The sequence below is a fragment of the Ceratotherium simum genome, chromosome 1 (assembly GCF_057802395.1).
Source record: "Ceratotherium simum simum isolate JZ-2026a chromosome 1, ASM5780239v1, whole genome shotgun sequence".
Taxonomy (NCBI): Eukaryota; Metazoa; Chordata; class Mammalia; order Perissodactyla; family Rhinocerotidae; genus Ceratotherium; species Ceratotherium simum.
In genome coordinates this window covers 66,997,997-67,012,092 of record NC_141900.1, presented here as the reverse complement: position 1 = coordinate 67,012,092, position 14,096 = coordinate 66,997,997, and the positions used below count along the sequence as shown (strand labels likewise).

Genomic DNA, 14,096 nt, shown 5'->3' with positions numbered 1-14,096 from the left:
AATATACATGCTACAACATGGATGAACCTTGAAACATTACGCTACATCAAAGAAGCCAGACACAAAAGGCCACATATTATATAATTCCACTTATATGAAATATTCAGAATAGGCAAATCCATAGAAAGAGAAAGCAGATTAGTAGTTGCCTGGGGCTAGGAGGAGGCGAGTGACTGCTAATGGGTATGAAGTTTCCTTTTGGGGTGATGAAATGTTCTGGAATAGTGGTGAGGTTTGTACAACTTTGTGAATATACTAAAAACCACTGAACAATGTAAAGGAGTGAACTGCATGGTAAAAAAATTATATCTCAATTTTTTAAAAATCCAGTACCCTGAAGACCCACATTCCTGACCTCACTGGATGACAGAATCAGATGATTTCCTGAAGCGCCAGCTGGGACCCACTCCAGAGAGCATCCCCCAATTAAATTTGTCTTGTCATACTTTCTAGATATAAAAGGCTAGGAAACACTGTCCCCTTTCTTAACCTCCCAGTCCTATCTCCAGGTCTTATCTCCTCTGAATGTAAAAGAGTTTGGGCTCTGAGTAATTCTGCCTGGCTTTGAATTTCTGCTCCACACTCAGCAACTATGTGACTTTGGGCAAGTTTACTTAAATTCTTTCAGATAAGTTTCCTTATGTGTAAGGTGGGGATACTTTACCTATCTCACTGGGATGGTGTGAAGATTAAGTTAGTTAATGAATATAAAAGGCTTAACAATAGCACTTGTGGCAAAGTAAACAGTCAATAAATGTCAGCAGTCATTTCTTCTTTCCACAAATTCCTGAGTGTTATCAGTGTTGAAACAGGGCTGTATGTACAGTCTACGGCATCACACAGGCATTTACAACAGTGGCTGTTACCGGACGGGAAACACGCGGACAGGGGAGCCCACAGCTGGGGTGCCTAACAACACAAGTCAGGGAAAGCCTGACTCGAGTTGGCTTCATAGTGGTCCCTCTGAATCTCACCTTTCCACAACAATTCTAAAGAGCACCAAATTCTAAAAGGTAGACAAACTCATGTGTCACCATTACTTGTAGCCAAGGGCAAGCAAGGAAGCTGGCAAAGTGGAGCTGCTGCCTTGGCGGGGTGCATAGAAGGTTTCAGGTCACTGCTGTTGTTTCAGGAGAAAATCAAGGAATGGCAAGTTGGAAGCAGAGAAGTTCAAGGGAAACAAATCCCAGCCCCTAAGGGCTGGTCCATACTTGCTGTGGCCCGGCAAGAAAGCAGTTCCTCTTGTCAAGCAGACTGTCACTCCAGGAACTCAAACGCAGGTTTCTCTAGCATTTACACTGTTAAATAAATACCTTGAAATTATCATCTCGCTAGGAAAAACCCAGAGGAGCAGGTTCCTCACAAATAGCAAAGAAGGAAGTCCTTGGACAATTTTTCTTTTCTTTTTTTTTTTGTGTGTGAGGAAGATTGGCCCTGCACTAACATCTGCCAATCCTCCTCTTTTTTTGCTGAGGAAGACTGGCCCTGGGCTAACCTCCGTGCCTATCTTCCTCCACTTTTTATACATGGCGCCGCCACAGCATGGCTTGCGAAGCGGTGCGTCGGTGCGCGCCCGGGATCTGAATCAGGGAACCCTGGGCCACCGCAGTGGAGCACGCTTAACCACTTAACCGCTTGCGCCACCAGGCCGGCCCCTGGACAATTTTTCTTACACCATCTTGTTATGGGTTGAAGTGTGTCCCCCAAAAGTCACATATTGAAGTCCTGATCCCCCCCAATACCTCAGAATGTGGCTGTATTTGGAGACAGGGTCTTCAACGAGGTAATTAAGGTAAAAGGAGGCCATTAGAGGGGCCCCAATCCAGTATGACTGGTGTCATTATAAGAGGAAATTTGGACACAGAAAGGTATGAAGGGAGGATCACGTGAAGACACAGGAAGATGACAGCTATCCACAAGGCAAGGAGAGAGGCCTCAGAAGAAAATCAACCCTGTTGACACCTTGATCTTGGTCTTCCAGCCTCCAGAGCTGTAAGAAAATAAATTTCTGTTGTTTAAGCCACCCACCCTGTGGTATGTTGTTATGGCAGCACTAGCAAACTAATACGCATCTTACTTATGGCAACAACCACTTTTCCTTCTCAGAATTGAAGGTTATTTGTAGAAATAGTGATCATCTTCCCTCTCTGTGGAAAAAGCCTCAGGGTTGGAAGGGACTTTAGTGATTTAGAAGAAATGTATATATTTAAATATATAACCTTTACAAAACACTCAATCAACAAAAATACCACAGCTGTTTTGATGAAAACAAATAGTGTATTTGAAATCAGGGGTTACGGGTGAGCTTGCAGGCTTGTCTCGCACTCATCAGCCAATTTATTCCTACACCTTGCTTTGGTAGATTAATGACAAGAAATTCCTGATTTTCAGAGATTAGATAAATGGTTGCAAATGGTAACATTTGAACAAACATTTTATAATCTCAGATGCTCTTCAATTAAATTTACCCAAAAGTTAAAAGATAGAAGCAACTTTTATTTCTAAATTGAAACTAACAATATCTAACGACTACTTGCATTTTTATTTTACATGTTGGAAGTATCAAAACTAACATAATTCAAGATTACAAATCAACTCTGAATTCAGCACGTGTACTGCAATACAATAGTCTCTAGTGCAGTTTCACATGTATGGACATGTATTTAACATTAACAAAAATCAAACTTTAAAATTAAAATCAGAAACAGTTTAAAAAGACAGTGCAGAGTTACAAACTTCAGCAGGTATTTTATAAGCTATCTAACCCAGTCTACTTGCTTAAATCCCTCCCAGCTTACAGTTATTCATGAGTTTCGTGAGGAGGCCATCTACGTCATTGAAGAAAATGATGACTAGTATAGGTCTTAAGTCAAAAAAAGCTCACTACTCTTTCACTTCTTTTATTTCTAAAAGTTGCAAGAGATTTTGGGGTGGGAATTGGGACAATGAACTCTTGGCCTTGTAACTAGTTGCATTTTTGAGTTAATCTTTTAGAAAAAATAATAGTGTGTCAGTAACAACCTGCAGTTACTGCCAGGGGTCTGCAATATACATATACGGCAAATACTGTATCTAGACTACATAAGTTATATAACTCGGGCCCAGGTACTAGTGTTTTTAAAAACACACCAGATGTTCTCCTAAGCAACCTCTACTCAAGAGACCCACCAGACTGTCCCCATTCCCTTCGTAAAACACACTGAGGGATGGATGCCCATGGCACACTGAGTACTCCCGGCCGCATCAACGGTGCATTTCCATTTTCAAGTGGGGCATCATGTGCTTACTCCGGCTCAGCTGTGTCCAGACTTGTTTATGTCAGCTGTACACATCACTATGGTCTCCTAAAATGTGACATCAACTGATGAAATAGGAGTGTGAGCAGAAAGAGAAGTTGTTTCTAGGAAAACTAAGACAAATGCTTGGAAAGCATCTACAAAAGCAAGTTGTTTAAAGAAACTGCTGACAAAACAGTTGTGGGCAAGACAATAGTAAAAGACTGAAAAGTCATAAAAATATAGTATAGGATCCTGCACTCAGACTGCTTTGCAAATATCCTTGCTCCACTCTGAAGAGACAAATACTAGATACACACATACACAATGATATCATTATACATCAGCATACTTATCAAACCGAGTTGGTTAAGAGAGCATCTCATCTAGTACGCAGGCTGGGCTGATGAATACAACACAAATTCATGGAAAAGCATTAGTGAACTCAAGAGTAGCTTTTTATCATCAAACTTTAGAGTCTCATTGCTTGGGTTATAATCCAAACTTCACCACTTAAAAGCTCTGTGAGGGCCAGCCCCGTGGCTTGGTGGTTAAGTGCGCGCGCTCCGCTGCTGGCGGCCCGGGTTCGGATCCCGGGCGCGCACCGACATACCGCTTCTCCGGCCATGCTGAGGTCGCATCCCACGTACAGCAACTAGAAGGATGTGCATCTATGACATACAACTATCTACTGGGGCTTTGGGGGAAAAATAAATAAATAAATAAATAAATAAAAAAGAAAACTGCAGGTCCTTCCGAAACACATATCAGTGCGCTGGCTTACTTTAAAAAAAAAAAAAAAAAAGCTCTGTGACCCTGGGGAAAGTTACTCAGCTTCCCTGAGCCATCTCTCTTGTATCTGTAAAAGAGGGCTAATGATGATACCCACATGTGAAGATACTTAGCCTGGGGCCTCAGCCCCAGTAATTATCAGTGTTAATTACCAGCGTTAATTATCACTGCTTTCATTCCTTAGTACAACTACTACTATCTCGTGGACATGAAAATACAACCACCATTAGGTGGGGGCAGGGACATGCAGTATTTTACTTCTTAAAATGAGTCCTCAAATTAAAAATGACTGGGAACCACTCTACTCTAAACAACTGACCAGTAAAACGACACAGTGACCTGAAGCTGCAGAGGCCGAGCACCAAGCAAGGAAAGATGGAGCCCTGAGTCTACCGGCAGATGAGCCCAGGGCCTAATGCCAATCATCAGTACTTTGAGGCCACCAAAATTTTTACTTTTTCTCCTGTTTAAGAAAACGGAGAGAGCAAAATAATTTAAGTCAGACTGAATTTGCTTATTGAAAATATTTTCTGCAGTTTTTTTTTAATAGAGTATTGGATCAGTATTTTAAAAAACAACAATCCATCCGAGACCTCCCAAGACACCATGCTTTTAGCACAAGCTGGAAAAATGAAGTACCAATTTCACCCTCCAGCTTTTGGGTGAGCAAACAGGATTCAGGTCCCTAGAACATGATAAAACCACACCCAAAAGGCACGCAGTTGCCTTAAATGGGGCAATGTGAACAACATTCTCTTGGATGAAGCACAGCATTTCATGAGTCTACAGCAACCTCCAGATAAAACAATTGAAGGCCCAGCTTAACAGCTTAATCAGGTAATGGCTGAACCAAAATAGAATTCGCAGGAAACAAGCACTCGTTGGAAACACAACAAAGCAATATAGCTAGGGATCTGTACTCAGTAAAGAAAACCCAGGCTTTCTTTATCCAATAGTTTGGTAGAAGGATTCAAAACTTTTCTTTATAATGAAACGTTTACTCTGAGCACATCTCCCAAGAGTTCCTATCCCACTGCAATCCAGCTGTTTGGCAGCTGTCAATCAAAACATTACAATAAGAACTGTTGTCCAGACCAGGCCTGTGTAACCAACAGGCTCAGTAAGCTTCTAAGGTTCCTAAATATTTGTTGAGGACTACAAGCCCGCAGGTAGAGCAGGGCATTTCTGTGGCATCTCCTGGATGTTTTGATGCTAGGAGTCATCAGTGTGCAATTTCTACTCAGCTGTACATTGCTACACAGAGACCATGGGGTCTGTGATGAGCACATCAAATTTTAGAGAAATGCATCATTTTATTTGTTATTGGCAGAAATTGTTATTAATGAATTCTGGGACAAAATCTTTTGTAAAGCAGGGTAATTCTGAAATAAAAATAACACACCACAAATAGCACACACCTCACTGCTATTCTCTACTCTAAGGCACCGTGGTGTGGGAGCCTGCCATGTTCCCCATCGGAACAACTCAGATTATAAGCCTGGGCGGTGGGCCAGCATGGACCCCTGCGTGTCGGGAACTGCCTACTCCCTACTCCTCACTGTCAGCTGTGTGGGGGGTACTGACTTGCAGCCTGAAGGCCACCATGCTCTCACTGCTCAGATCCCAACCTCCTCTCCAGACTAGCTCCTTCTCAATCACCTGACTTGGGCCTGTTCCCTCATCCTTCCCCTACGCGGAGGTCTCCACACACCTCTGGAGCCAGGCAGACAGGTGCCAGATCCCTGTGCTTATGCTTTCCCTCCCCCACCCCCCCCATAACACACATGGCCCTGGTAAGTATCTGCAAGCGTGTCTCCTGGCGAGACTCTGAGCTCCCTGCCAACAGGGCCGGGTCTCCCTGTGCCACTGAGCTCACCAGATAGTGGGCACAGAGCAGGTGCTCAATCAATGTTGAATTTAATTTATGCAAATGTATTTTGACAAAAATAGTTACCTAAATCCCCCAAACATGCCCTTGTTCTACATGTAATTGATACTAAAGAGTAAGTGGCCTTGTCAGATGCCCAGTCAGCACAGAGGACAGACCACAAGGCCTCTTTCTCCATCCAAGATGGACCAAGATCCCACACTTGTCCAGAGCAAGGCAACAGGAGAGAGGAGGGGTGAAGTCAGCAAGTTGCACCACGTCGACACAATGCAGAGGCATGCGAGTCAGCCTGGGGATTTCTTAAATGTCTTGGAGCCTGTCTTCTAGGATTCCACCCGGTTAATTCCCACAACATCCAAAACATAGGCAAGTCTTTCCAGTTTTTGCTTCTAAGAGATCCTCTCCTCTCCACCCACTTCCCCTTCTCCCCTGTCACCATCCTTTTTAGCCTTGACTCTGCAACAGCCTCTCTACTCAACTCCCAGGACCCACTCCAAGCAACCCCCACAACCCCCAGCAGCCAGAACAACCTGGTAACAGGTAATTCATCCACCTCTGCTTCTAATCCTCTGTGGCCTCCTCCTGCTGTTAAAATAAGAGCCTTGGAGGCCCCACCCATTGGCGTCTGCCTCCCTCTGCAACGCCAGCCACGTGCCGCTCCCGGAACTCTGGCTCTCTGTCTGGAACAAGCACTCTCTGGGCCTTTGCACTGCTGGTTCCTCTAGTGGAGCACTCTTTTCCCCAACTTTTTCCATGCCTGACTGCTTGTCACCCATCAGCTTTCAGCTAAGGCCTCAGCAGACTTCTCTTCAACTCGCCTCCATCGTCCTCTGCATTCGCCACTCTCTGTAATTATGTATCTACGTATCGACTTCTTCATCTCCCTGCCTAAAATGGAAGCTCCATAAGAGCACCGACTCTGTCTTGTTCTACACTTTAACACCAGAGCCTGACACTGAACCTGGTACCTAGTGAGAGCTCAAAAGATATCTGTTGAATGAATGAATGAATAATAAAGGAATGAATATCTCCTGGGAGAATCAATACTTTCAAATTCCCTAAATCAGATCCCAAACGGGCCCAGCTTTCTTGAAAGACAAAAGTAACATCTTCCATTTGGTGAAATAAACCCTGTGTTGTGCTCACACCAGGACTTCCTCTTATTCACACTATCTTCTCTTATTTATCCACAGCAATCTTATGACTGACCACCTTTCTCTCTGGAAACGACCCAGACCTCCTTGGCTCAGAAAACCGGAACTCCTCTGGCCATAAGCCTTGTCCTTCAGAGGAACAAAAACAGGAAGGGAGCAGAGGCCTCCAGGGTCTTCACACAGTCCCAGGAGTCTAGGTGAAGCCCTAATGCCTGGCCAGCCTAAGACCCAAGACAGGGAGGAAACAGCAGGTGGGCCAGGGGTCAGTAGATGGACACAGTGTTCGGGAAGAGAGATACCTCCACTCCCCAGTCTGAAATGAGACAAATGCCTGGCTTCAAATCCTGACTCCAACATCTACATTTCTGAATGCCACACGGATGCTATTTAATCTCTCTGAACCTCAGTTTCCACAGCTGTCAAAACGGATTTCACAATTTCTACTTTAAGGGGATTGCTGGCCTTTTGCCCTCAGATGTTATGTCTGGCTGCATCCACTCACCCTTCAATCCCCCAGGATGAGCCTATTATTCACACAGGAAAAATACAACCAGATATCAATCACACTCAGTGAGTTTCCCCAAAAGATCTGGGTTTCCCAGACTGTTGACGCTGAGCCATACAAGCCGATTCACATTTAGTTAACTCTGTTAAATAACAGGGCCAAGCCAACTCCTGAAGTTACCATATGCATGTACACAGCAGCTATTCAATACATATTTTTCAATGAATGAATCAAACGACAGGATGGATTGTGTCCATGTTGATCCTACTAATCAAGCCTGATAAACTAGTCTCTTTTTTCACAATCAGTATATGATGCCAGGCACTAATTCACTTTCTGCTTTGATACTGCAGACAGACATGTGGCAAGAAAACAAACTTAGGCTATTATAAAGCTCAAGACCTTGACACTCATGTTTCCTTCTGATGGAGGCCATGGGGAAAACGAGCAGGTGGGATGTTAAAACTCCTCATTTCTTTTGGAGATTATCTGTCAGCTCCCTTAGGGTTTATGCTTTCAGAAACCAAGGGACTTTTCAAAATAGAACAACTTCTCAGCAAAAAATAAAAAATTAAAATTAAACAATCTTCATTCCATATGTGGACTGTCATCAAATTTTGCAAGGATATTTAGCAGAAGCATTCTTCTTTTAGTTTTGCTCCATAAATACTGAACTAGGAAAAACACGGCCTAAGACTGAGATTTGGCAAAGGAACCTGATGAAACCCATCAGTTCTGTGCCACAGTGTAATGCCCCTGGAGGCTCCTGGTGATTGGATGATTATCTAACTTTCTGCTGTCCTGCCTCAGGCTTAACATGCAAAACATGGTTTCTTGTAGCTCACACATGCCAGTCCACCAATGCAGCAGCATCTCAAGGCAAGAAAGGACTCTAACCCTTTCGAGTCCCACATAGGCACCGTTTAGTCTAAGAAAACACACCTACTAAAGCAAACCCACAGAAAGGAAAATGAAGAACCAGTTATTCCCTGTGAAAAGGAAGTGCCCAAGGGTTTCTTTTTTTTCCCTTTTTTTTCATTAGCTTCATTTAACAGATGGAAAAACTGAGACTTGGAAAGGTTGGGGAATTTCACCAATTTAACACAGAAGAGGTGGAGCTAAGTGTTGTTTTTAAATGCCTTTACCATGGACTTAATTTAAGAAAATGTGACCAGCACACAATTTGGCAAGTGCCCTTGATTAGCCAGAGCAAGGGATGCCTGAACAAGAGGCAGGATAAACGTAATATGCTTACAAAACAGCACACTTGCAAAGAGTCCAGGTCTAAAGTCAGAAGGTCCAGGTCCTACTCCTAGCTGAGTCACTGATGAGCTGTGGGAAAGAGGCAAATCATTTAACTTCTTTGCTTTTAGTTTCCTCACCCAGAGATGGAGAATCATTAATACAAGCAAGCATTATCTACTTCCCAGAGGTACTGAGGAAATCAAATGAATGTGAAAGCTGCTGGAAAATATGAAGGCATATCCAGAAGTCAGGTACCTCTTGCATTATATGCATACATGTATGAAAATAAGCGCCACCCAGACAATTACCTGCTTCCATTCTTGCTCAAACTAAATAGACTTCCTCTTACTAATAAAGGGATCAATTGGAATGCAAGAGATTTTTGTGAATCAGGATGAACACACAGCTCTTGGAGAATGTGCACTGCTGTTTTGAGGACACGTGATCCACTATGTCACAGCCAGCCATCTTTTGGTGCCCTAGGACAATCACACAGGCAAATGGACCCACTCCACCTCTGCAGGGGATCAGGCCCTAAGCCTATTAATTAGTGTTTGCCAGACACTAACAAGGTGCTACGAGTGCCCAGAACACTGAACACATAGTGAACAGGCAACAGGAACCACCAACCCACAGGACAACACATGTGGCCAAGTGTGAGAAACGTGACAGATGCAGGTCACCTTCCCGGTTACTTCCAGGTGTTCCCTTCTTCACCCTACCCGGTAGGGTTTGGGTAAGCTCTTCCAGAACTCTCGCCTGAGGACAGCAGTTAAATGTCTTCAACAAACCATCATCCCTTTAGGAAATCCAAAGAAACACCAGGACAAATCCTAGCTCCACGCTGGACGAGAGTTGCTAGCACTCTTCCTCAGTGCGCCCCTGGCTGCCCCAGGTCTGCACTCAGGTGGAGCCCACTCTCAGGCTGGCTGTCTTTTGCTCACACTCCCATTTTCTGCCCTTCACATTCATCTGTTCTAGAAGCTAAGCTCCTCAAACTCTGGCCAGAAAGAACATCATATGATTAAGTAACTACAAGGATAATCAGAACAATCAAAGAAAACATAATACCTGGAAAGCTCTGAGTGGGTTCACTGACCTTGTCAGAACGGCCAGTACAGGGGAAGGTACTTACAGAGCAACCCACAGGGACAGCTGATTGCCCAAAACATAGTACAATGGAGCTCAAACTTTAGTGTGCATCAGAACCATCCAGAGGGCGTGTGAAAACACAGAAACCCAGAGTTTCTGAGTCAGTCACTGATACTGCCCAGAGACCACACTTGAAAATCACTATCAGAGTAAACAGGCAAAGGCTGCCCAGTCTGTCATTCCCACTGGGGCAACTTCAGATCCTGATTCATCCCCCTCCACCCTTCAAACCCTTAAAGAAAACTCATGATAGGAATTAAACAGTCATCTCTCCCCTCCCCTTTCCCATACATACACCCATGCTGCTGTGCATGAAGAGAACAATTATCAAACCATTCCTGATAAATATCTCCCAGAACTGAGAGTCCAGTTCTCACCTGTATACAAGATGATTTCACAAAAGCAGTGAGTTATAGTGCAAAACAGAGGACATGGCAGTGCGGGAAGAGCGCTCACAGGCTCCCCTGGTCCAATTCTCTGACCTGGTGCACGGTCCCTCGATCCTGAGTGACAAGAGCATGCCACTGGGACGGTGCAAGGGTAACGCTGTGACCTGGTTTTCTCTACACTCATTTATCCTGATGCTCTGCCACAATGTACTGTGATTTCCTGCTGAGAACTCACTTCATGTGACCAAACTGCTGCCCCGCCAGCCTCACCAGCAACCCAGTGCAAAGAAAAGCAGCAAGTGGCCACAAATATACTGCACCTCTGGCAGGAGACAGGGCAAAATCCCTCGAGACCAGGATCAGAGGATTTCTGACCCGGAAGGGACATTAAAAATATTTCTTTCCTTCCCAAAGCTGATTACATTATAGAATACACTATTTTACTAACAGCAGGAGTTACTGCTACAATAGTACTGATGTGTTTTATGAGGGGTAAACGGAAGTTCCTACAGAGAGCAGTGATGTGAATAATGTAAACACTCTGTGGTAAGAGCCCATCCTACAAGTCTCTTCTCTTGTGGTTCAAATGGGAAAATCTGGCCAATATTCACCACACGCCAGCTTGACCTTTCCTAGCTATGGGACAGGAGAGGTTACATACATTTGGGGCTGCAATTGTGGGCCTGAAAATCAACTTCAGGCTAAATAAGGAAAAAGAATGAAGAGTGATTCATTCACAGCATTTTGGTAAATATACACAGTGTATGTGTTTGCAAATACCTAGTCTTTAAGATGATTCTGCACACACAAATAGACATATTTGGTGAAACAAATGTGACTTTTCCTCCGGTTAAAAAAAATCCAACCAGCTCTTTCTCCTATGCACAACTGTGCAATAGTTCCCAGGCTCTGAGTGCCTGATCTGGTGTAAACCCCACTAAGTCTGTGAGTCCAACAACATTCTCCAAAGCAGGAACACCAACACAATAAATATCTCCCAGATATTACCCCCAAATTATGAATCGATCTCAGATATACCACATTCAAGATAGCGCCACAAACCTAGACAGCTGTAGTCAGAAAATTGTGGAGCTCAGCTGTAGGCAACAATATTCGCTGGGGCCTCAAACACGCTGATTACTCTTGCCCTCTCCCTACCCCGGCAAAAAGTCCATTCATTTGCATGCACAGATAAGGCCATGCAAGAGCTGCCTTCACACCCAACACCCTTGGTGGTTCCTGTCCTCACCTGTTTTCCAGGAGCGTCATGCACACCACCTCTCGCACCCCTGGGTTGTTGGCCTTCTCCAGCGAACAGCCCTGCAAGTTCCAGGTGGCCAGCCTCAGCACAGGCCGCCCATCCCTTGTGCCTCCAAAGGCCTCCACCGAAGGCCGAGTGGAGATAATCTGCGTGGGCCCCCCTGGCGGCAGGTCCAGGTCCTCACTCTGCAGGCTCAGGGAGGTGGGGCTGGGGTGAGGCTTGGCGGTGAAGGTCAGGCCCCCGTTGGTGTGGGTGGACGGGGGCCTGGACCTCTCGGCAAACACCTGGTGCCGTATCCTGTCCAGGAAGGCGGCATTGATACCACCCATCCTCACCAGGTCCTCAACGCTGCGGAAGGGTCCGTGCTCGCGGCGGTAGTCCACGATGCTGACGGCCATCTTCTCCGTGAGGCCTCGCACACTCATGAGCTGAGCCGGGGTGGCTGTGTTGATGTTGACACGCGGGGTGAGGGGCACGGAAGTGGCCAGGTGGTGAGGCTGCTGCTCGGCCAGCAGGTCCCGCCGCAAGGAGCTGGGAGAGTGCTGCGCGGAGCTGCCCTTGCTGCTTACGCAGATCTCGAACTTGACCTGCTCCAGCTTGGTGGCGCCCACGCCGCTGACCAGTGCCAGGTCCTCCACCTTCTTGAAGCCACCGATGTACTCGCGGTACTCCACGATGCTGCGTGCCACCGCACGCGTCACCCCAGGCAGGGTCATCAGCTCCTCCTCCGTGGCCATGTTGATGTTGAGCCGCTCCTGATTCACCAGAATGTTGCTGAAGTTGCAGGCCGCGCTGAACTTGCGGCTATGGGACAGGTCCGAGGGGTCCCGGGGGATGGAGCGGTGGCAACCCAGGGTGCTCCCCATGGCCAGACAGGATCAGGGGCCCAGGAAGGCCTCACCACCGCAGAATAACTCTCTGTTAGAAAGGAAGCCCAGTAGACCTTACAGGCACAGAAGAGAGAAAGGTGCAGGACTCAGGGGACGAAACGGTTACCACAGACAAACACTAAGTCTCCATGCCCAGAGCGTCCAAAAGTACCTTTCACTCCGTCACCTGGAAAACAATAAACACAAAAATCGATTGAATCAGTTCATCAGTTTGCATTAGCACTCCCTACCTAGAGCGGGAGTTCTTAACCAGGAGTCCTGCGCTGCTAGCTGTCCGTGAACCCCTGAACACGCACACACAATGAGTCTGGCCCATGTGGACTGTCCTCTGGAGAGGTCCAGTTTTTATCACAGTGGGGTCCAAAAAGGCTATGAGCTGCTTCTCTTGGAAAGAGACCTATCCCCGTCAGCCCATACCTCTCAACCCTCGCAGCGCTGGGGCCAGCTCCCCACTTCGCTCGCCCCCACTTGGGCGTGGGCAGAGGGAGGGCGCATCCCCCACGCCCGACACTCAGCGCCACCTGAAACTTGGGAATTCCGTCCTCGCTAGTGCCAGCGCGGAGAAAGGGTTTATCGACCCCCACCTGACCCGCCCCTGGTCCCCGCGCCGCACCTCTCGGCGGCTCCCCCGGGGCGTCCTTCTTCCACCTGCAGCCCCGAAGCCTGAGCCCGGCCCGGGACAGCGCGGGCGCCCTGCCTCCAGTTGGTGCCCGCGCGACTGCGGGTCTGGGGCCAGGCCGCGGGATCCCGCCCACGCCGCCTCGGGCCGCGCGTCCCGGCTCTTCCTGCGGGAGAAACTCTCCCAGTCTCTCTCCCACAGCCCGCAGGAGCTGCAGGGCTGCGCGGAGGCGGCACCGGCGGCGAGATCCGGCCGCCGCGGCTGCACCAAGTCTTGCGGCTGCACCAGGACTAGCCGCGTCTCCCCACTTGCGTTGCTCCAGGCAAAAGTCCTACGCCCGACTCGGACGCGGGATCCGCCAGAACCACGTCCACTGCCCAGCACCAGCGCCACGGTTCCCGCTCGCCGTCCGTGTCAAAGCCAAAGTCCCGGCCGCGCTGCCCGCGCCTCCGCCGGCACCACGGCCACGCCTCCTCCCGCGCGGGAACTCCTCCCCGGGACTCCCGAGGGCACGTGGGGGCGGGGCCCGAGCGCGAGGCCGGGACCGGGAGAGCGGAACCCCAGAGCGTGGGGCGTGGCCCTGGAGTGCGAGGGGCGGGGCCACGGAGAGCGGGGGCGGGGCCTGACGCGAGGGGGTGGGGTGCGGGGCCCGGGAGGGCGAGAGGCGAGGCCGTGGGCTTGGGGGCGGGCCCGAGCTCGTGGGCGTGGAGGTGGAACCTGGGAGCGCGGAGGCGGGGCCATGGCGGGAGGGGGCGTGCCCCGGGAGCGCAGAGGAGGGATTTAGGGACTGCAGGGGCGGGGCCGACGCCGCGGCTGCTGCGGAGGGTCGCAGGGGGCCTGTAGTCGCGTCTGCAGCTCCTGAATGCGGGTTGCTACCCCCGGCCGTGGGCTAGCTGTGTGGAGTGGAGGCCGTTTGGTCTCACCTC

At 48.0% G+C, this 14,096-nt stretch overlaps 1 protein-coding gene across 1 annotated transcript in view; it reads right to left on the bottom strand.

Moving 5' to 3' along the window:
* The window catches only part of EEPD1 (endonuclease/exonuclease/phosphatase family domain containing 1), a 108,977-nt gene extending 95,338 nt beyond the window's left edge, over positions 1-13,639 (bottom strand). The window contains exons 1-2 of the mRNA XM_004418829.3: positions 13,165-13,639; positions 11,650-12,717 (exon numbers count right to left, since the gene is read on the bottom strand). Of these exons, the coding sequence (XP_004418886.1) occupies positions 11,650-12,527 (878 nt within the window). The 5' untranslated portion in view covers positions 12,528-12,717; positions 13,165-13,639. The remainder of the gene's footprint in view (positions 1-11,649; positions 12,718-13,164) is intronic.
* Positions 13,640-14,096: the final 457 nt, after the last annotated feature.